Here is a 23,315-nt window from a genome sequence, read left to right as displayed (position 1 = left end):
CACCAAGCAAGCCGACGGCGACTCCCGATGAGGTCACACGCATAGAGGGTAGAAGAAGAAGGGTCCAGTCCTGTCCTGTCCTGTTTGCTCCACCCCGATCCGATTCGATTCGATTCGCACCCGCCAGACCTCAAGTTGAGCTTGAACTTGGTTTTACCCTTGGCTGGGTTGGGGAAGACCAAGGCAGCGCGATACCATCCGAACAAAGACCAGGAAAGCTGGCCAGCCAGCCAAACCATACCCAGCTAGAGCGGAGCACACACGACGGCGTCCGCCCAGCGAGACAAAGAGTCAAAAGACCCTCTCCCCATGCTGCACGCGACATCTCACCACGCTCCACTCGCCCGCTATACCCACCTCCCAAAAAGATTTGCGCCCTGTACTGTGTGGTCTAGCACAAAAGCTTATCGTTGGGAGACCAAGCGCGAGGCAGAGGCCTTCTTCTTGTACATGATATATGTATGAGCCCTCGGCCCTCGCTCTGCCCACAGCCAACACGACAACGAAACGCGACCTGGCCACCGACAGGCCCAACAGAGTTGCAGCCAATCCCGACCTCTCGGTTTGCCTTTGACTGGTCCGGCCCTGCATTCTGACAGCGTTCCTGTTACGTACTCTTACGTACAAACAACAAGACCCTGAACCAAACCCGTCAAGCCGCGGCTTCTCGCCCTGTCGGAGTCTCCCTTTAACGGCTCGACTCTGCAAACAAGCATCATAGCCCTACCTTGGTCGGCATCTCCTGGGTCTAATTTGGTAAATCAAAACCTTCCAGTTGGCTTCTCGACCTCCCAGGCTCAGGCCCAGGCCCACTGCCTGCATTACCACGCACACACACCGGGCCAAGCCCGCAGCAGGGCCCCTGCCACGTTCCCATTACTCACAGTCGTACCGGATATGTCCACGGCTGCACTATACCTGCAATCCTGCGCATTTCATGGGCCAAGCCTTGTCAGGGCCAGCCTAGCACGTACAGCAAGATGATGTCGCCCAGGTCCCTCCTGTTTCCCAGGCAGAATCAAAATCTCCGCGGGCCCGTCTCCAGCTCGACCATTGTCTCTTCCGGCTCCCCTCAGATGTTCTCACCACCGGATAGTCCACCCTCCACCCCGTCGCCCAAGAGAAAGCATGCTCGCGAGTTCAACTTTCCTCTCGGGACCCGCAGTTCAGCAGCAAGCGTGACTACCACCAAGATGGCCGTAACGTCGCGACAACCAGTCAAATCAAGCCACACGACCCCTACTCCCAGTCCCCCGAGATCCACGACGACGACTTCCACGAGACCGACTACCCCAACCAGCCCAGTGCAAATACCAACCAAATCCAAGAGGGACGCTGTTCACCCCCCAAAACAACGCAACCACCGGTATCATGACCAGCGCCGACACCGTTCTAGCTCCCCACGATGGGGAGACATCCACTCCCCAGATGCGATCCCGCCTTCGGTGGCTGCGCTCCTCGCAGTTACTGCTATCCCCCCACCCAGGAGTCAGCGCGCACAACGACAGCGCTTAGCCAAGGAAAAGCGCTTGACTGTCGATTCAATACTAGAGCAAAGCCAGGAGTCGGAAAAGGAGTTGAGTCTGAACTTCATCAAAGGACCCCTAGATGTGCTGTTGAGCCCGCCGGAAGACTTAGAGGACGACGAGCTATCCATTGGAGAGAGCACCATCGCATCCCCCCTCTCGACCCGGACTGTTTCTTACGAATCCGTTCAATCTATGCCATCACTGGCAGACTCGTTCTCGACCGACACTGTGTCATCTGTTGGGACACCTCACAGTCCAAGCAGGGGCCGGAGAATGCAGCCTACGAGAAGGTCACTGACGCCTGTGTCTTCACCCCCCGGGAAACGAGAAGAGCACCCTCTATCGCATGATGAGGAGGCAGATGAACTAGACTTCAGCGTGTTCGACTCTTCTCCTGAAACAGAAGAGAAGAAAGGCGGGATGCGGTCGGCTCTCCGGCCTTTCAGATCCGTGTTCAAATCCAACTTGACCTCGAGCCTGCGAGCACTTCGAAATGCTGCACGCTCCTTTTCAAGCATGAACATGCCGTCGATCCCGCCCGAAGACTTTCTCACTCGCTCTATACTTACTATGGAGCCCAATGTGCCCTTCACGGACGAGCGTATGCCACCAACCCTGGACGAAGAACCATCTGCGGCTGTGCGGAGGTATTTGAATCCAACTCAAACAGCTCGACTGGAGTCACAGGCATCGACATCTTCGCAGAACGCACGCAGTACTTTCACGGCTTCGATCCAGATGCAGACCTACAAGGTGCACCGGTCGAGAAGTGCGCCGGCCGGCTCCCGTGCGCAAAACGCCGCGCCACGTTCCTCCAATGGCGAACAGCCAGCGCGGGGCAAAGAAGCGGGTTTCTCGTTCTCCCCCGGACCAAGACAGCGCGAAATGCGAGAGAACTCTGACTTCATTCGCATCGCCGTTATGGAGATGGCCATGCGCAGGAGCGGCAAACTGGATGAGCAACGCCCGGGCCGAGCTCGGTGGGCACTGCCTCCCAGGAAGACGAGCACGAAGCCGTACGAGACTGGCGCCGATGGCGTTCCGGCACGATGGGTCTCCGTGACGTACTGATAGACTCGTTGGAGAGCATTGATGCGCATTTACCGCACGTGTTTTTTTCGCGCCCACTCTCGTCACAACGGTCGTCTTCTGTGGCATCCAGCAAGCGTGGGGTCAATACCGAGCCTCCACAGGAACGTTACGATGCAAATCGGACTACCAGCGCGCTTCGCTCAAGATGCCATCATCCCGTGCGGCGTATCAATCCTGATCCGATCGGCTAAAAGTACGTTTCTTGACTCGGCTGAGGGCTTTTGACGAATGCAGGGCCGCCTTGTTATCTGCAAGGCTGCAGAGCACGCATTCTGAACAGCCGATATCGCGGGACGAGCACCAGATTACGCAAGTCGCGACTCATGGCAAGGCAACATCATCATGCAGGATATGCAAGGATTCAAGATCGAATGGCCCACAACCGAAGTTGTCTCCACCGCCTTGGGTCCAATGCAGGTCCGGTGGAACCTGGGGATCTGGACCCTGTCGGGACCTGGCTATTTGCATTAGCCGCGCTGCTGCGGCACGACGAACAAATTTTTCTCTTTCCTGTCGACTTTGGTCACCGCTTGCTCGGGACTGCGATGGAAGCTGGGCGTTGAATCGCGAGGTTCAACTCACTCCACCCCACAATCTTTTGGACCCTACGACGATTTTGTGGTTGGATCGGGTATGAGGGCCGAACAGTGGGGCGACCGGGTAGATCAGGAGACTTGTTGCAGCTGACCATTCCAAGAATTTGATGGAGCGCAATAGGCAGAGATTGTCACATCGCTTTTGATGTCGATCAAGAGCACGCACAGAGGCGGGAACGATATGACGACGATTCAATCAGACCAGGGCGCTGCACATCATTGATGCGGGTGTCGGCCTGTCAACTATCGCGACGCGAGTCGTGGTCGCCGGCCCGTTTGACTCTGTCTGCGGGCATCAATCCCGTGCAGATCACTTTGACATTTGCACCCGACAACTGATTTCAAAAGAGCCGCAGGCTGGCAGCAGCGCGGTTCAAGAGCGTGTCTGGATGTTGGGAATTATGTGACAGCATTGCAAGCACAGATTATCGGGGCACTTTGTCGCTCACGCGACTCGAGCAGCGTTCAAATTTCACAAATTGGAATCGACTTTCATCGATTCAGTCCGTATTTGGAGTTGGAAACAGTAAAGAGGCTTTGTGGTATTTTTCGCATTTACACGGGCATGGCGCGGATCGGTTGTTTTCTGGATAGAGCTCCGACTTATGAGACGTGCATTGATGGGTGTTTTGGTCTGCCATATGGACGATGATTTTGGGGATTCGCTTGACCTGCAGGGCTTCTTAGAAAGAACCAGAGTATGGTACAACGTGTACATCATGTATGATACCTGTAGCACTTACTACCGAAGGCTAAGCTACACAATATGGAATCTACGTCTGCAAAAACGTCATGCTCGGGTGCCCGGTTCTTTTTTGAGTGACGGGCCCATCAGTTTCAAAGCGCTTGTAGCGCTGGACGCACGCACCTTGACGGCATAATCAGCCGGGCCGCACCGCCCCCGAATTATCTAGACGTTTTCTCTGCGCTGACTCGATACGTGCCCGTGTCAAGGCGCGTTGACGCCTGCCAGGTACAGAGACGACGTGAAGGAGGGTACTTGGTCTCCGGAAGGGCCTCCCGTGAAAAACTCATCTTTTCAACCTTTTTCACTCCTGACATGTGTCAGTGGCGATTCAATGCCAGAATAGATGAAATGTCCCGACATGGTTCTTCGACTTTGTCACTTGGGGTGGATAAGGTTGGGTGCCGGAGGGATGGGAGTTTGTGCTAGACTCTCGGTGTGACTAAGTGGCCAACTTATGAATGGACCGCACATGCGCGTGCAGAGACGAAGGTTGGCACGGTCTGGGAGAAGGGCGGGAATACGCGTATAGAATTCTGTAACTTGTACAGTCCAGATCGGACAGAGGCACAACTCTGTTGGGTACATAAAACGTGTTGGAAGAGCGCGGGCAATCCGTGGCCTGTGGGACAGGTTGGGTGAGAGCAATTGAGGAAAGGATATATGCCCGACATTGGATCGTCCCTAATTTGTCTATTCTACTTTTTTTCTGTCTTAATCTCGGTTTCAAATCATGGCGCACACCCACGTGCCGGTGAAACATGTCGAGCCTGGAGGATACTAGTGGAATTGTTCTTGAATTCTACATGCTCCAACTCTGACAGAGTCTCCAACATGTTGCCTTTCAACAACTGAGTGGCAAGTCCTTGATTGTAGGGCTTTCTCGAAAATTGTTAAAAGTTGGTTTTGCCTCGTAAGCTAGAGAGAGGGGGGCACACGATTTTCTTCGCGAAGATTTTGTTCCACATGAGGAAAAGGGATTCAAGAGCTGTGAAGCAGGAGTTCACTTCAGTATCCGACTCTGGGCTTCATTGTGCCTAAGCTTTTTGTGAATTAAGTTGTCAAATTGAAGAGTCTCTTATGGAATGTCTAACCGGAGTAGTAGCTTCACATGAGTCGTGGAAAGAGGGAAATACTTCCTATACAGATTGCTCAAATACAAATAATTTAGTCATTACAAAGGCCAGCGGTGAGAAATGCCAGTACCAAAATACTATCAAACACAAGTACAAGATGAATCTGATATGAATCCTTCACCTTACCCTCCAAGAATTCAGAGCCGTCTATGCCCGTACTAAGGTCCAACTCAGCTCGGTATATCGTCTGCTGCAGGCAGGAACAACATATCTGTCGACGTTGAGGATGCGGACCAGCTGATCAATTCAGCATGGCGAACATAGATGAACTCGGGTAGCTAAGCCTGTGAAAGTTGAGAGTGACGCAGTTGTCGTAGTAGAGCTTGGCCAACAGTGTGAAATTGAGGCAAGGGAAGACACAAATATGAATGTCTGAACAAAGCTTGTTCAACGTCGTGAAAATATTGCGTACTTGTAAATCTCAGTACACTCGTCGCCATTGAAAGACTGCGGCGGAATTCGAGTCATGAAAGAACAATAATGTATTTGCTGTGATAACAGAATCGCCAACTCCTAATGCTGCTGAGTCTATATGCGGTGTTTTGCGCCCCCGCCCATGTGCTCAATCAATGTCTCCTCCCAGCAAGTCAAACATGTCCTCCAGCATGCCGTAAACCCCAGATGAACAGTATAAAGATTAGGTAGGTTCCATTGCGTAATGGAAGGCAAGTCGTTCTGACTTGCGATAATCTAACGATCGTTGTCCCCCATTTTCCAGACGCTCGTCATAATCCAACCCGAATTGCTATAAAAAGGGAGAAAAGGGATCCACCCTTGCCAGATCCCACTGTAAGCTCCGTTCTTGCGATTATGTACAATGAATACAGTGTATACAGTGAAGCATCGGCCCCACTGTGTTGACGTCTCCGTCTAGCTTCATTGCCTAGGTTTCATCAAACCCTTCATAGGTCCAGGCAGCAAGCCACGTGTATTCTCTTCGCCTATGTTGCTCCTCTCCCTCTCAAGGGCAAAGCCTCCTTCATCCTCCTCGATGACATCATCCACGGCCATGCTCGCGCTCCTTGATGACCATCGCGACGCCGGCCGTCGTTTATCCTCATTATTGGCTTGCACAGGCGCAGTCGACGGTGACGCGGGTGATACTTCCCGGTCTGCCCTACTGTCCTTGTTCAGCTTGGACGTAAGTGCCGTGAACTTTTCCTTGAAGAATCCACTCGCGTTGCTTTCGCTTCTACCGCTAGCGCCGTTCAGAGCGCTGAGCATTGTTCGGCGTCTCTCAATACCCGACTCAGGGGAGTTGGGGTTTGGGCTTTGTTGGGTGCTGATGTTGCTGCCCCGGCGCTGGCTACTTCCAAAAGCGTTGCTGTTGAACGACCGCATACTGCTGCTTGAGGACGGCCGCAGCATATTGCCAAAGCCGGCATGCTTGTTGCTGCTCGACTCTGAATTGGTTCTATCCTTAGGCGTAGGCGGTGTCATCATCAAGAAGCTCGGTACGACTGGGCCGAGTCCTTGCTGAGAACTCGTGGCGCTAGCACTGCCTGATGGGGTATTGTTGGTGTTGACGTTCAGATGCCCGCTCCTGAGCGACCGGCTGCTGGACGCCACACTCGAGCTGCGACTGTTGCTGCGCACAGGAACAGAGGACCCTGAGCCGTGCAAAGACCTTGGCGGCGATCTGGAGAAGTCCACCGTTGCTGACCCGAACAAACTCGATGAGTCGTCACCGCTATTATTTTGGCTATCACCCATGGCTGGCGCTGCAAGCAAGACCGAGCTATTTGCGAGCTCACGCAGTTTTGTTTGTTGGGCCGTGTTGGGCCGATGCCTGAACTTGTTGCCGATGATCGCACCAGTGTGGCTAATCAGGGCCTTCATGACGCGGCTCTTGAAGGCTAGAGCTAGGTCAAGATTTGACCACATCTTGTTGTGGTACTCGATTGTGGGCAGACGGAAAACAAAGTCATGCACGTCCTCGATGTTGCGGTCGCCTTTGCCCTTATAGCTGAGGCAGAGGACCACGGACGGCAGCTTGATATAGGCGAAGGTCATGTAATTCGACGCTCGACTAATCATTTTGGTCAAATCGTCCGAAGGCGCCTCGTCCTTATTCTCGGTTCTGCGGAGGTTGAAGCGCGACTTCTTGGAGTCTGAGTTCACTGAACTGGTTTCAACCTTGGACGAGAAGCCCGTATTCGTCCTACCAATGCTGGGCCGGGCAGGATTGGGAGTGGCTCGAAGGGAATCCCACGACCGCTTTCTTGCCAGATTCTTGTTCTTTGACCCGAAGAGCTTAAATGGCGCGGACTCAGCCGAGTGGACACTGAGCGCCTTGTTACTCTTTGGCGGACTCCTCTTGGCCTCCGAGGTCAGCGTTGGACGCAGTCGAAGCTCAAGTGAGCCAGCCCGGGTGGAGAAAGTTCCAGGGTCGAGTCTCTCTATGTCAGACACAGCAGTAGCAGGTCGCGGGTATTCTTGAATGGAGTCGTCGTCATCGTCTCCAACTTCGTCGCCTGGCAAAGTCTGCTTGAGCATGAAAGGAGAGGCATTTTGGCCGTCACCTCCGAACTTGTCCCCATCCATTTCCGGGAAGATGTACTCGAACAGTTTCTTCCCGACCTCGCGTTCAAGTTGAACCTTCAACGGGAAGAGATTGACCTCAAAGTGCTCCATAACGGGGATGCCAGCAATCGCCTCAAGCATGTACCAGTACACGGTGATCATGGGCTGGCTATTCAGGAGTGAGGCGGATTTGGCATCTTCGAGATATGGAGCGACCATCTCGGGATAGATAGCGTCGGGAAGTAGATTCAGGCCGAGTACTTTGCCCACACGGATCAAGTTGATGTGTGACCCATCAGAGTTGTCAGTCCTGTCATACTCTACATCTCTGAGCTGCAGCTCGCACAACGGCTCGTTCGCATCTCGAATCAGGTGCCACACGATGTCCTTCACCGAGATGGACCACTTAAGTAGCGCATTGCTCTGCGACGTGTCGTGTTTGCGTTGCGAAGTGGTGATCGCCTTCATCATGAAGAACAGTTCATCTTCGCAAGCGGCAAGGTCTCTCTCTAGAAGTAACCTATCTTGCCAGCCTTGGTCGTCCAGATACTTGGAATGGATTTGGAAATGGGACTTGATGTCCTCCAACTGCCTGATCCGCTCTTGCAACTTGATGACCATCTCGGGCGTGCCTCTCAAGTCGCTGAAGTCGGACGCCAGCATGATCTTCTCGAGACGCTCGCTGCGTGTCTTTTCAAGAGGCTCGTTGTACATGAGCAGGTCCAGCACAATGACATATATCGCATAGTACTGCGAAGAGTTGCAGATGGCACGTGCCTGAGGGAATTCTACCCAAAGATTGTCCATACGATTCTCAGTGGCTTCGTTTGACTCGCCGTCCGCCGCATCGCCCGAGTTGACCTCATCGTTGTATTTGAGACGGAGCGTGTTGTATTTGTCGTAGCGAAGCATGGCTGATGTTTTCTGAACAACACGCTTGAAGCCCACGGGGTCCGTTTGGAAGTCAGACATCACCTCCATAGGCACCCAAGGGGGCCAGGCCGAGCCACTCGGTGCACCGTAAACGCTACCAGAGTACATCGAAAGTAGCTGACTAGAGAACCACTTTTGGTGGGAGACGAAAAATTGCGTGCTGTCCATGTTGACCAAGAATCGACGCTGGACAAGACCGCTGACTGAATCGGATATTCTGTCTTTATCCAAGACCTCTACGACTTTCAGCTCCATGCCCTTGCTAGTTAGCATGACAACGTGCTTTTTGTTCTTCTCGCTCTGGAGCTGAATTTGCGGGGCAATGAGTCGAACATGATAGCTGTTCTGTGGCGTGAATCCATCGGCAATGCCGCTGGTGAGATCCTCCATGGAGACATTAGGAACGGCGTCACCGCTAGCATCCCCGCCGGTGTCCCGATTATTAGAATCGTCAGAGTTGACGAATCTTCGGCCATCCTGGAGGATTTGCTTTATCCTGTCTTCGATGCCGGTTTGTGCCCCATGTGCTGATCCATTCGTTTTCGGTGTTGAGGTGGGATCGGGTTTCCCTGGATCCTTATGTCCATTTGAACTCTTGATTTTGGTTTGCTCCTCCACAATGTCCAGTATGAACTTGACAGCAGGTCGCGAGAGATAGTACACGAAACCCCGTCGCTGGCTGACTTGGTGAATGTAGCGAAGTATGATATTTCGCAAGAGATTGTTCCATTTCAGTTGCAGATTGTGCATGACGAAGCGATTCAAAAAGTCGCTGGCAAACTCGGCCCCTGTGGGTAGTGACATAGATTGGTCACCTGTGCCAACTGACGTGTCCGACTTGCCGCTCTGACCATTGGCTACATTATAGAGACCACCACGTGAATCTTGAGGCGACTTGGTTGTCATCTGGCTCAACAGATTTTCGAGGAAGCCCTTCTTATCATGTAGGAGGTTACTGTGCCCGAGGAGAGCTTCAAGATGTGTCCGCGCATCAGGGTCTTGGTCTCCATCCCTGACAACCTTCAGCTCTGCCTCGCCGAGATTGCGGTCGTGGTTCTTCATTTGGTCTGCCAACTGATCAAGGCGTTGTTGAACAAGCTGGGCTTGCACGCGGCGAGGGTCATCGTCCTGGCTCATTATACACAGATGGGTAGGCTCGTGTCCGAAGGGACTGGTCCTTGTTGGATCTCCAGCGATGACTCCACCGATGTCAGTCTGTCGGAAATAAGTGAGCCTGGGACAATAGGCAAGAGGCAGGATCTTGGTGTCCGGGTTTGGCTCAGCTGGCAAGATCCAATCGAGCTCAACGAAGTCGTCCATGTCCACCCAGCTGAAATCATTATCAGGAATTGTGAATCTTGAAAGATCTGTGCCGTCATCGTCCTGCTGCTGAAGTATAAGCGAGCCAATGTTATTCTTCCTGATCGCCTCTGTTGAGGTGCCTTTGATGCTAGCAGATACAGCACGAACATCTGCGGCGGCCAGGTCCAGTTGGCCAGCATGTATCTTCATTCCGGTCGTCCGGCTGCCTGCCTTATGACCTTTGTCACTAGTGTTGAATTCTTCACGTCTCATGTGAAGGTCGAGTTTCCAGCTGTCAAATCGAACTTTGATGCCGGTGGCGGACACAGCATTCTCGTCGTAGTCCTCCACGTCTTTGTGCTTGTAAATATGACTTAAGAACAACGGAGCAAGCAGCAAGTTGAATTTGATGGTTGCGAGATGCCTGCCGAACTTTTTGCTGCTCTTCTCTCGTCCCGGCCATAGTGCACCTTGTCGAACGGGCAAAGACATAGGCCCGCCAAACAATGACCACCATGCGAAGAAGTGAGTGAAGAAGCGCGGCGTCAGATGGACCGTGTTGTAACTCCTCGAGGGCTCTACATCAGCAGACGTCCAGTCACGATCAACTGGCGCCCTGACAGCGATGGATAGGTGGATGTGCTGGCTCCTGAAACCCTCGAAAGCATCATATGGAACACCATTTTCGGACTTCGCATACTCAGGCGCTTTAAGCACAACATCGTAGTGAGGGCGAAATTCGAAATTTCGTTTCCCGTTGTCGATTGCTTGCTCAAAAACGAGCCCCGCCATCCACTGAACTTTGCCAGACAGTTTCATGACCACCTTCTTGAAGGCAGAGCCAGACTTCATGCTATCTTCGCTGACCACACTGTCGTTGTCGGCGGTCCGGCGGGCTGCTTCCCGCGCATAATGTCCGAAGTCAGGCACGGCGAGGACGTATTCCCCACTGTCTACCGTCATGAAGCGTTTGGGATCGTCATCGGATCGGATGCTCCATCTAACATCATTTCGCCAGCACATTAGGAAGCCAGCACCATTGCCAGTAATCTGATAAGGATCCCTAGTTCCTTTGAGGCAGAAGTGGACGTCGCCATCTCCTTTCCAAGCGATGCGCACCCGGGAATGGAAATTGAGCCGAATCTTGTCCCAGAAGCCGACGCGCTCTGATGGATCCGCTTGCGGTTTGGTAAATGATTCGATGACCATCATCATGTCTTGGATGGCGGGCTGGTATGATGGGCCCCAAGTAATCCTTGTTGGCAGTGCGGTGTTGATGTCAACGTACATGTCAGAGAATGACTTGATCGGGCCAATGGTGCGCCTGACATCAATGTAAAAGCCGCGCTCTTTGCCTCCTGCTGAGTGTAGACTCTCTGGGGGGATGACGTTCACTCGGACGCTCCTCGTGGACTCGATGCCGCGAAATTCTTCAGCTATCACGAAGTCCGTTTTCAATGACAGAGCAGGCAGGCGTGTGGACTGTCCTGCTTTGAGACTAGGCACGTGCAGAAGGGGTAATGGGTAGTCCCTCAGTGACACTCTTGCTTCTCCCATGTTGATTTGAACGTTCATAGGGACAAGCAAAGAATACTTCATATCGCGAGGCATCCCCTTGCCGACTCTGTGAAGGAATTCTGGGAGCTGCTTCAACGGGAATGAAGGCTTGTCGATCATGAAATGAAGGTCGTGAACCAAGGCAGACATGAGAGCTGGCCGTTCTGGCATCTCTAGGATGTTCTCGTTATCTTCGAAATCATCGGGAACATTACCCGTGCCCCAGAAAGCACTTCTTATGTCTTTCATGCCGTTGCGGGCCATGGCGTAGAACCGATCAATCCGAGCTCTCCAGCTCTTGGAGTTGTGCTCGTTCAATTTGGCTCGAGCATCGGCGATAGACACCAGGGTATGTCCGCTAATACCACAACCGTTTTCTGGATCGTATCTTGGTGCTCGACCTCTCTCACGCCCGCCACTGCTTGATCTAGGCCGACGACCGTCGGCACTCTGGCTTCTGGCCCAAGAGGCACCAGAGTGGCTTGAGCGGCCTCTGCCCGTAGCCGACCGCGCTCGCACGCCGGTCTCTTTTCTTGCCTCCTCGTGGATCTTCTTAACCTTGACCTTGAAGGCGTCCTCGCGTGCTAGTCTCTGCATTTGCTCTATACGACCAGCTCGATAGATCATGCCAAGCTTCCACTCGAACGCCCCATCTTCTAGCTCAAAAAGCAGTGACTTGCATTTGACCGATATCTTAGGCACGTTCTTCGGTCCTTCAGGGCCTTTGTCCAATACGTATTCATCCGTTCCTGTCTTGAAGCGATGGTGGAGTTGCTTGACGGCTTTGATCACGTTGTTGATATTATCAGAGACCTTGCTGAAAACCAGCTCATTCGGAACAGCACCTCGAACAGCATCCGCAACGACGTCGAACATCTTCTCGTCTTGGTAGCCGCCAGTGGGAAGCTTGCGGCGTGATTCTCGGTAGTCGAGACGGCCATTCTTGATGCTGACAAGTTTGCTCCAGACTCTGCGCATCCTGGGAGGCTCGGAGTACAATCTAATCAGTCTCGTGTGGAAAAATGGCGGAGACCAGCGATGGCGCCCAGCTTCTAAACTGTGTATGTGCAGCATTAGTGGCGGATCCGCCGGCATGTCTGCTTTGATTTGCACGAAAACCGCCTTGAAGTCAACCGAGATCAATTCTGCCGCTGGTGCGTTTTCCTCCTCGGAGGCAGAGTGATCCTGAGTGGGAGGCGACAAGTACGTCGCTCCAAGGTTGCGCCGAGGTGTAGTTGGCGTGGTGGGTGTCGGAGGCGTCTGGGTCATTCCCAAATCCACGTTGTCTTTACTTGAGCGCAGGAAAGCCTTACGTAGCACAGTAACGGCAACTCCGATGGCGTAGTGCCGATAGAGAGAATACTGCACCAAAAGTGTTTTGACATGTGAGTGGACGTGGAACACAGGCCCCTGGTGATCGCTCAAAGTTGAGAGAGCAACTTCAAAGCGAGGTATGCTGAGGAAAGGGTCAACCTCCCAGCGATCAGCCGACTCGACGACGAAAGCTTCCAGACCACGGACGTGGAAAGCTATTCGACGTCCATCGCCGGGGTTTTGATGCTTTTTCCTTGGAGAAGCAGGGAGATGTTTGAGGATCTCTGGATCGAGCGACACGCTGACGCGACTGTTGGCCCGTTTCCTAGCCGGGCGGCGAGGCAGTCCATCAAGTCTTTGTGCTCGATATTCAGCTGTCCACGAGTCCAGGGAAAGAGAAACGCCTCGAGAGTCCTCCGAGACATCCGCATCAACCCCAGCAATCTCAGCGCTGAAGTCTGATGCCTGCAGCTGAAAGTGAAGGAGCCAAGTCGGCACTCCCCGCAGGAAGTTGGAATGCTTGGAAGATTTCGGGGTAATATGCTTGCCAGGCTCGACCTCGAGACGTAGTTGTCGGACGATTTGTTGCAAACCGTCCGTAATCTCGGGCCGGACAAGTCTGATAGCAAACGTTTGCAAGTTGCCATTGGCAACCACGGCGACGTCAGGAGACGCGCTCAAATTGACTTTCAGATCAAATGATTCAGTTTCCACAAGGTCGAAACGTTCTCCTTCGGAAGTCTGGTAGTACAAATTGTGAGATTGAATCCTAAGATTCGAGGCTAGAGAGTAGTGGAGCTCTTCCCCGGTCGGATGAAACGACTCGGCATCGAGAGATATGGAGGAGATGGAAGATATGATCAAGTCGAAATCATCAGGGTCGGCGTCTTTCTTGACTGGGGGAAGAGCTATGCGAAGGACTGGCTCATGCATAGAGAATTTTATGTTAGCTTTAGGAAGAAGCCGTGAGATCAACATGTGCCGTTGTTGAGGAGCTGTCCTTGCTTTCTTTGGCTTCGATCGAAGCATAGCAAGAAGCAGTGGGAGATGCTTCGGGTCCAAATCCACCGAAGGGGACGTGACGACAGAGTTTGCAAACAAAATATTGGCGTTCCTCTGCTCGGCGTTATCATTGCTGGGGAGCTGAACTGTTTTGGAAGGCAGCGTTGTCCTGACCGTCGTTGTCGCCATTGGTACATAAAGCAATCGCTGTGGGCTTCCGAGCCCGTCGTCAAGACCTATTGAAATCGACAGGGCGGCGAGGAGAGCCTCATGAGCAATGTCTGTTGAGGGGAAATACATCCTATGTGCCGGGGACTTCGGATCTAGTCGGTGAAGGTCTATGCCGACTTCTTTCATGGAGGCATTCAGGGTCACTGGTGGGCCAGTGGTCTTGACAGCTTCAACTTTCTTGGTCAACGCGAAGAAGCTGACCGCAAACTGCACCTCCTTGATGCCCCTTAATATCGAACTGACGAACTCCTTCGAATCGGAGACTGCTCGCATGAGCTCATCATCGGTGCTCCCCGGCTCTTCTAGCTCCTGGAAAACCTTGTCGACATACTCGTCCATAGGCTCGTCTGCATGCGAACTTGCTGCGGTCTCGAGCTTGCGCTTTTGGAAGCGCTTGGCTGATTGGCGGATCTCATCCAAGGGAACGTGGACGCGACCGAGCTTCAGGGCAATAGATGCGTCTCGCAATCCGTCCAGCTGCTCATACAGAAACCCATGCACATTCAAGGTCGAATGATCCAGAACTTCGATCGACTCGCTCCCAATCGGCGTGAAAAGGACGCTTCGAATCGTCATGATCCACTCGGCCTGGTTCTTTCCATGGCCTTTCCCAGACCTTGGTCCCCAGAAGAATCGAGCCCGGTCCACCATCTTCCGCCGGGTATCGACAGCGACCGTAACGCTCCCAAATTGAACATTTCCAACGTCCAGGATATTCACCGTCGAGTTTGTTGCTACCACGTCGACCATGCGCAGCCAGTTCACATTCCTGTGTAGCCTCTTGATCCGCTCTTTGATGCGTGTGAGCTGCTTCCATGTCTCGCTGCGCTTGACACTGGTGGTGGCACGTCGGACAAGCGGCGTCCTAGGGACTTTCAACGAAGCCTCCTCTTTCTTATGAGACGCAGGATCATCTGGGTCCTGGGCAAGCGCTTCGTTGGCCTTGCTGCGATCTAGCTCTACAAGGTCGACTGTGACGACGAGCTCACTGACGACAATGCTGAGCCACGTTGGCTGGGCGAAAGTTGGCCTATGGACGTTGAGCCCCAGCCCTCGGACTTCGATCTTGATGCCATCTTTGGGGACGTAAGCAAGGCGGCGCAGGGAGAAGTAGCCGATGCGCTGGATGGAGAGGCCGGTGAGGATTCGTACGATAGCGAAGAGGACGAAGGAGGATAGATAGAGGACGACAAAGACGCCGAATATGAAGGTCGGGTTCAAGAGTGCCATGTCGAGGCGAAAGGCAACAACGCTCTACCTGGCGCGCGCCGCTGTGCTATCTGGGGACATCTATGGTCAGCCTTCGATTATCTCCGACCGATCCGCGGGACGGGGCGGACGGTGGACGGTGGATGGTGGACAGTTGGTGTTTTGGTGACGGGTAAAGTGTATTGGCACGCGACATACATGAACGAGACCAATTTTGTAGCATTGTCCATTGGAGTGCTATCTCAGCATTGAGCAGGGTATGAAAATGTTGGGGCAAGGTTCGGTGTAATCGGACGCCAAGCAATTGGAGGTCGCGAAGGTCCAAATTGAGTTACAGCAGCGGTGGCAGGTCGAAGCTCAAGAGGCGGAATCTGTCAGCAGCACAAGGACAAGGAGACGGCACGTCCGGCTTATGCGGGAGCTCTGTGCCCAGCCCGAGCTTGGTGGTGGAGGAGGAGGAGGAGACGTCAGGGGCGAATCGAGTGGGAGGGAAAGGTGTCACAAAGGAGGAGAGAGATAGATCGCCGGCGACAAGCTACCCCGAGCAGAAACACACAATAACAACCCGGTCTAAGTCTAGGTCTAGGTGAGCAGTTGTATTTGGTGAGACGGACGGAGTACCGGGGACTACCAGACCAACTTTAGAGTTGACGTGAGTCTACTGTAGTCAGGCTGAGTCGAGTTGGATCGAGTCGAGTCGAGTCGACGGTCGGGTCAAGGGCGATTTGGCCAAAGTTCGCGGCTCGAGCCGAGAATGATGGACTGCAGGGCAGGTGGAATTGGAGACAGCTGCCCTTACCAGAATGGCCCATGGGCGTGCATCATGACGGGGGACCTTGGCCCCCTGGGCCCCACGGAGCCTACCCCCTGCCCACCTGCAGCGGCCTTCGATTCGGCTTCTTCAGCCCTTCTTCCCCGCCACAATTTCTCGAGAGATTCTGATGGGCCGGGTGCTTCATCTGTCCATCGACCATCCTCAATCTGGCCCGTATTTCTCGCTCAAGAGAAGCGGTCACCGAGCACTGACGGCTGCGGAGCGTGTCTCCCTCGCAATGCTGACTCGTACGAATACGGAAAATATCCCGACTGCTTAGCAGCATCCGCGCCGTGGTCGATGTGATATGCCGACTACAATATGCATCCCTTCATTCCACGGCACCCACGCCCAGTAAAGGCCGTTGGGGCCAGCAGCTGCGTTTGTGCAGGGAACATCCTCACCTCAGCCGGGCCCCCACGAGACCACCAGAGTGAAAGACAGTCATGAGCCCTCCGCAAAAGTCATTTGCGTGCTTGCGTGCGTGTGTGTGATAAGAGCGATAGGGGAGGGGGGAGAGAGTGTGTCTTTGTGTGTGGTGGGCATCTATTGCATCTTCCCGACTCTCCACCAACACAGGCAGCGGTCTGGGCGAATTCCTTACACGCACACATAAAAGACCATTAGACCGAAGACATCAGAAAGCGGCAGGAAAATGTGCTCCCTTCTGGTATCCAGACCCACCGTCCTGATCATACCCTGCCGATGACCGAGGGCATGGGTGTATCGTCATCTCCCATCGCGAATCTGAGAGCTAAGACTCGTCACCAAGATTTACCACCAGCCGGCTCCCTTAGCCGGTCTCTCTGGCTCTTCAAACCAGCCACAACGTGATCTCATGCTTATCTCTGCCAGGATGCTTGCTAAGGACTTTTGTACGTAGATGTCATCTATCTAGAAGTTGTATACTGTGGTTGTTGTCTCTCAGCTTGCAAACCCAGGTCCTCACGTGCTGAGGTCTCGAAAAAAAGAGAACCCTGGGAACTTTGGAGATCTCGAAATGCTATATCCGTCGCCAAGAGTGATACCCCGAGCAAAGCCCTGCTCATGGCTATCGGCCGTCACCCTGGCCCCTGCACCACCATGATACATCCCGAGGTCGCTGTGGTCTGTCGCTCTACACGTTTAAGCCACGCATGCTTGGCTCCAAGGTTACCATCTCGCTGAAAAAGACGGTCGCCACAACATCGTGCTGAAAGTGGATGGGGCTGAACAACTAAAATGACCAGCGTCCGCAGTAGCTGCCGGAGCATCTGCTCCGAATATAATCATGGTTCTGTGGCTGCCCGGGTATGAGGAAAAGGACGTCCTCCGTAGCATATCGGCCTTCAATGAGGCTCTTGCCCCACCCCTGTCCAGTAGATGCTGTACCCGTGGGGTCAGGGTCCTGGTCCTGGTCACGATCGTGATCCAGGCCTATCTGTTCGCCACACGCGCCGCCGCACCGGAGCAGAACTTACATCACTATGAAGACACAGGACAAAATGAGTATTCTCAGTGTAGCTTTGTATGCATACGATGTGCATAATTTGTGTGTACGTAGTAGAGCATTTGCAACGTTTGGCAAGAGGGCGCCGTTGATGATCTCATCGTATACACATGCATGACGTCTCGACGAGCACGCTCGGTTTTCTTTGACAGTTTGATATAAAAATGTAACGTTCTACTACCTCTGAATGCAAAAACGCCCGGTTAAGTATCCTGATTTATATTCAATCAAACTTCATAACCTCCGTGATACCCTCCGACACTAAATACCCCCAAAAATCCTCAACGCCGATACTAGCCACTGCACTCAAAATGGCGCCTTCCAAGGACGAGCTCAACAAGATCGCCCACGATGCCGAGCGCGACCTGAACTCATACCAGGCCAAGCAAGGTCTCAACAATGTTTCAGTAGATGATGCTGGTGTCGACAGCATTGTCGAGAAGAAGTTCCCAGGTGCTCAAGTAAAATCCGGTGACGAGATCAGCACCAATGCCGGTTACAACAAGAGGATACCTCCTGAGGAGGGCGGCGATCTGGACGATCGTGGAAGGTCAGGACTACTTTGGATCACCAACACTTGCAATAAATATATACTAACAACCAGATAGACAAACACTGGGCCAGCACTTCGAGGGCACTGGAGGCCCAGAGGATAAACTAGCCCAAGCTCAAGAGGACCGCGGTGGCGACAACGACAACGACGTCATCCCAAAGAAACCCCTTGGAAAGTAGATGTTGTCGGCGCAGGCAGACACCGCAAGGGGGTGATATTCTCACGCAAGGTGAATCTGTTGCTACCACCAACGTCGGGACGAACTCGTCTGAGCTAGGTGGGAATGAGTTCCCGGGGAGCGATTACTACAGGCTCGATCCGGACGGTATTTCGGCCGAGGAAAATGTGCCTCCGAGATCGTGACCAAGACCCCAAGGTAAAATTGGTTGGCGCTGGGTTCGTAAAGGAAGAAAAAAAAAGACCCGGCTGGATGAGGAGCACGGCGTCTTGAGTGGAATGTATATTATGGCGATCCACTAGCCTGGCATGTATTAGCACAACTGTCCATAGTCAAACTGAAAGACGAGACCTTGTCGCACCTCATTTTGTGCTCATTCCCTGTTGATAGGCTGCATGCCTACTAGTGGGAATGTGCCCTTGCTAAGTGCCCCGAGCTACTTGACGTAGACGATCCGACTTCCATACACGTGTTGTCGTTGAGGATGCGACCTTGTTGGAATATCTGACACTGGCGCTGTTTCGGTCGCATACGAGTATTATAACACGGCTGAATCAACCTCCATTGCGCGAAACCTCTTCAGCTTTGGCCCTTGATTCCTGCTCCGCTACGAGGGCAGCTCGATTCTCGTCGAGGATGGCCAAATCCGCCTCGAGTCTGAGGATTCTCTCCTCAAGCATCTCCTTGTATTGCTCATCCGAAAGTTTGGTCATCGGGCTCCATTTCGAAGTGAACCAGCTGCTCGTCTTCTTTGTAGAGGGGTCGGACCTAGACCAAACGTTTGATGCAAGTTGACCACCGGCTCCGAGCAGGGAGAAGACGATGGCGCCCGGAAGGATACTCCTGGGCCCGCGCAGCAGTAGACCCACGGGAACGACGGAGGCAGCGCCGGCCATTGCACTTGCACCGACCTTCTGGGCCGGTGTGACGTTGTATTCAGGACCATACCTCCCTATGGCTAGTTTCCTTGTACCTGTCGCAGGACGTTAGGATGATGTCTTCCAAAGTCACTGAGAAATCCGGCTGGCAAAGGAAGATTTCTACCGTAAAAGACCGAGCTGATGCTAAACCACTGAAATCCGGACACAAGAGAAAATAAAACGGGTGTTTTTACGCCACGGACGATGCTACTTGTGGCACCGAACAGCATTCCGCACGCCCCTACGCAACGGTCAGCATCTTTGATATGAATTCAGGGCGTGATATTGGAAGAGAAGAATACCTGCAGCAGCGCCCAGCTGGACGCTCTTTGCCAGTACGTCCACAGCCTCATCCGACGGTTCACTGCGAATATTCCTTGAAATTGAGGCCCGCGGTTGGGTCTTGGGACCTGGCTGTTGGTCCATTGATATTGACCCAGCGGCCCAGTACTCACTCAACCTATCTAGCAGGAAGCGTTGGGGGACCGAGCTGATGGAGGTGTTGAGCGGCGCTGATCAGGTCGTCCCGAAGACAAATGAGAGGGGGAGTAGGCACAACGAATGGGGCTGCTGATAACAGATATGTAAGTCGATAGACAGGGCTACAGATTTGTTGTGATGTTGCCTTGGGGTTGGATTCTGAGGACGGGGACGTTTGTGCCTGTTAGCCCGATAGGTGCATATGTCATGTACCTGTTTGGTGAATACCAGGCAAAAAGAGCACGGACAGCGCGCCCAAAGTACAGACGAGACGGACGCCCCACCGCCCACGCTAAGCCTGAATGGTGCTGGCGCGGCCACAGTCCACACTGGTTGGAGGGGAGCCGAATCAAATCCAGAGCGAGAGTTGCCAAAAATTTCAGAGACGCACGCACATATACCAACCCACCCACCGAAGAATACGAACGAATACCCCATCTTACCTGTCCAGCGAGAGAGAATCCAGACAAGACCACAACGACAGCCCACCCTCCATCCACCCACACAACCGGACCCGTCACCACCTCCTCACTCCGTACAGTCCAGGACCTGCCAGCATCCTTTTGGCATTCGCTCCTGGCTTTCTCTTGCGGCGTTATTTGAAACGCTGCCTGTGGACGAGAGGCGCGCACAGCGACACCCGGCCAAACGAAACGAGCCATCGCTCCGGCGAAACCCACACCAAACCCAGCAGCAGCAGCTTTTTTTGCTCGCGACTTTTCCCCCGCCACCTCCCCACGACTACGTGCCTCGATCATCGTCGCACGTAGCCAAGAACGATCCAACACCGCAATCATGGGTACGACAACCATTTCACCAGCTCCAAACTGGCTCTCGCTAACCTGTTGCCTGCACAGCTCCCAAGAAGAAGGAAGTCCAGAAGCTCTCCCTAAATGAGTTCATGAACGACAACTGTGAGTATCCCCCGCCCTCCCCGGCACAGCGCCACACCTCTTGCCCTCGTCGAAGCAAAGACTAAAACCTTGGCAGCTTTTGGAGCTGGAGGCAGCAACTGGGCCGATGAAGTTGAGGAGACCTATGGTGAGTCCTGTCCTGCCGCCGTTAAATACCGCTTCCCGTCCTTCCGTGTGTCGCATCCACGACCAGCTTTCATCGTCTGTTCGACGTATCCTGGCCCATCTTCTCCCTTCCCCTAGCCATCGCTGACACCGGTTACCAGGCACTCAACCTCTCCCCGCCTCCGACCGCCGCGGCGCCGGTGGAGGCAGCACCTATGGCTCAGGCTTCGGTGGTTCCAGCGACAGATACGCAGGTAAGCTTCCTCTTTCCACCCACCCCCTTTGCGACTTGTTACTCGCTTGTCAACTGACACTCTGGCCAGGATATGCTCGTCAGGAGCGTGAATTCCCACAGGAACTGCCCACCAAACCCCCTTATACTGCCCACCTCGGCAACCTCTCCTACGATGCGACCGTGGAATCAGTTACCGACTTTTTCGCTGATTGCGAGGTCACCAGCGTTCGCATTGTTGAGGACAGAGCTGAGATGCGGCCAAAGGGTTTCGGGTACGCCGAGTTCGCCACCGTTGATGGCCTGAAGAAGGCGCTTGAGCTTGAGGGACAAAGTTTCGAGGGACGCACTATTCGGATTCGCATTGCTGAGCCACGTACGTACCGCACCACCTCACAAAGCCTTTTTCCACACGGAGCATACTGACCGCTTTGCAGCCAAGGACAGACACGGAAATGAGAGCACCAGGGACTTCTCTGACTGGACTCGGAAGGGTCCTCTGGCCCCAGAGCCGTCTCGCAACGATCGACGCGGTCCCCGCGATTTCAACGAGCCACGTGCCCCCCGGGACGGACCAGGTGATGACTCGAGAGCAAAGGACATATCATGGGAACGAAAGGGACCTCTGATGCCGCTGTCTCCTCCACCTATCGAGCGTGGTGGTTCTCGTGGTGGCGGAAGCCGATCCCGAACTACGGACAGCGAACGGGGCGACTCCTTCCGTGACAGGAGAGCCTCCCCTTGGGGTCCCGGCGAAGGTCGCCAGGATGGTTCTCGACCGCCTCGCCGCGAGTTTGTGGAGCGACCGGAGAGGGCTCCTACTGCTGCCGAGAGCAACAGCCAGTGGCGCAGTGCTATGCGACCCGACCCTCCAACCCAGTCCCCTGTCCCGTCTCGTCCTGCCAGCGAGGCGCCTTCTTCACCTGCACTGGCCCCCGCCGCCCCCGCCGCCACGGGTGGTCGCCCCAAGCTTAACCTGGCTAAGCGTACTGTCTCTGAGGCCCCTGGTGTCTTGTCTCCTTCTCTTACTTCTGACTCCAAATCTAGTCCCTTTGGTGCGGCTAGGCCTATTGATACTGCCGCTCGTGAGAGGGTGATCGAGGAGAAGCACCAACAGGCACTTAAGGAGAAGAAGGAAGCTGAAGAAAAGGCAAAGGAGGACCGGCGGCTGGCTAAGGAGGCTGCCGAGAAGGAGGCCGCTGAGAAGGAAGTTGCCGAGCAGGAGGCCGCCGAGAAAGCCGCTGCCGAGAAGGACGCTGCCGAGGCTTCCAACACCAATGGCGATGTCAACAAGTCAGATGCCCCTGTTACTACAGAGGCTGCACAAGATGCTCAGGCTGCTGAGACCGAGAAGACTGAGGACGGCGTGAACGCTGCGAACACAACAGAAAAGGGTGCCACACGCTCGCGGGAGCCCACTGCCGCGTCGCGAGCAACTGAGAGTGGCAATTGGAGATCGTCGACAGCGGAGCGGGGAAGCCGTGGTGGTTTCTCAGGGCGAGGCGAGCGCCGCGGAGGTGGTGCCCCCAGAGGTGGACGCGGCTTCGATGAGCGTCAGCCTAGCCGTGGCGGACGCGGATATGAGGAGCGCCAGGCTAGCCGTGGCGGTGGCCGTGGACTCGAAGAACGCCAGCCCAGCCGACGCGGTGGCGAGCCATCGACCCCTACCACACCTGTCGTTGACGAGGACGGCTGGACAACCGTCTCTACCGCTGCGAAGAACCGCCGTGGCCGCCCTGTTGCCTCTTGAAGTACTTGTACAATACCCGGCGTTACGGCTCGAGCTTGAACACAAAAGAGATCTGACAGGATAGTCTTTTCTCATCTCCTGGCTTGACTTGATGCATTGCATAGCCTTTGCTTCAAGCAAAGCAGGGGAAGTGGCTTGAAAACAAAAAGATTTCATGCTCTGATCAGTTTCGATCACGAACCAAAAAGAAAAGGTTGAACGGGCGGCGTGGTCTGGCGTCGCAGGGTGTTTTTTCAGCATTTCAATCACGGCTTCTCTCATTCCCCATGGTCCCCTCTCTGCATTTGTCTTTAAATGACGACTTCTTCTCATCATTATGTGGAAAGGCTCAAATCGGACCGGATCTTCCTCAGGCACATACCATGATGTCGCAATGGAGATGGAGAGCTGCTTTTTATACTACGGGCGGATGTTGATGTGACTATGAGGCTGATGCGGGATCATGACTGAATATACGTAACATCAAGCTGGTTTTCGGAAAAGAAGGCAGCGCGATGTAAGAGGAGGAAGGCGAAAAGAAGTGGCTGAGTTGCTCTGTGAGGAGGAGGAAGTTTCTGAGACGACTTTTGATACCTTACTCCTGCGCGTCGACAACATAGACTAAGTTCAGAGAAAACAAATTCTGCTCAACATAATATTGTGAATGTCCCGTAATTAGCCCGCGATGCTAAGATATTTACTCCCGGCGAGGCTGTCTGGATTGTGTCGACG

At 53.9% G+C, this 23,315-nt stretch overlaps 5 protein-coding genes across 5 annotated transcripts; 3 read left to right on the top strand and 2 right to left on the bottom strand.

Annotated features, from left to right (window-relative positions):
- Window positions 1-980: 980 nt before the first annotated feature.
- J7T55_009190 (uncharacterized protein) lies at window positions 981-2,600 on the top strand (the record flags this gene model as incomplete). The annotated part of the gene is made up of 1 exon (XM_053142130.1): window positions 981-2,600. The coding sequence occupies one exon, from the start codon at window positions 981-983 to the stop codon at window positions 2,598-2,600; it is 1,620 nt and encodes a 539-aa protein (XP_052995031.1).
- A 3,374-nt stretch (window positions 2,601-5,974) lies between these two features.
- Window positions 5,975-15,190, bottom strand: J7T55_009189 (uncharacterized protein; the record flags this gene model as incomplete). The annotated part of the gene is made up of 2 exons (XM_053142128.1): window positions 5,975-6,708; window positions 6,772-15,190. The coding sequence occupies 2 exons, from the start codon at window positions 15,188-15,190 to the stop codon at window positions 5,975-5,977; spliced, it is 9,153 nt and encodes a 3,050-aa protein (XP_052995030.1).
- A 2,593-nt stretch (window positions 15,191-17,783) lies between these two features.
- Window positions 17,784-18,204, top strand: J7T55_009188 (uncharacterized protein; the record flags this gene model as incomplete). Its single annotated transcript, XM_053142127.1, has 2 exons — window positions 17,784-18,022; window positions 18,081-18,204. 2 exons carry the CDS (start codon window positions 17,784-17,786, stop codon window positions 18,202-18,204), a joined length of 363 nt encoding a protein of 120 aa, XP_052995029.1.
- A 553-nt stretch (window positions 18,205-18,757) lies between these two features.
- Window positions 18,758-19,549, bottom strand: J7T55_009187 (uncharacterized protein; the record flags this gene model as incomplete). Its single annotated transcript, XM_053142126.1, has 2 exons — window positions 18,758-19,176; window positions 19,426-19,549. 2 exons carry the CDS (start codon window positions 19,547-19,549, stop codon window positions 18,758-18,760), a joined length of 543 nt encoding a protein of 180 aa, XP_052995028.1.
- Window positions 19,550-20,398: 849 nt separating this feature from the next.
- J7T55_009186 (uncharacterized protein) lies at window positions 20,399-22,604 on the top strand (the record flags this gene model as incomplete). Its single annotated transcript, XM_053142125.1, has 6 exons — window positions 20,399-20,402; window positions 20,461-20,517; window positions 20,594-20,644; window positions 20,784-20,876; window positions 20,946-21,230; window positions 21,292-22,604. 6 exons carry the CDS (start codon window positions 20,399-20,401, stop codon window positions 22,602-22,604), a joined length of 1,803 nt encoding a protein of 600 aa, XP_052995027.1.
- Window positions 22,605-23,315: the final 711 nt, after the last annotated feature.

This window comes from Diaporthe amygdali, assembly GCF_026229845.1.
Source record: "Diaporthe amygdali strain CAA958 chromosome Unknown NODE_10_length_1141467_cov_65_626103, whole genome shotgun sequence".
NCBI lineage: Eukaryota > Fungi > Ascomycota > Sordariomycetes > Diaporthales > Diaporthaceae > Diaporthe > Diaporthe amygdali.
Note: the sequence above shows the minus strand (reverse complement) of the source record. Positions and strands in the feature narration are given on the sequence as shown.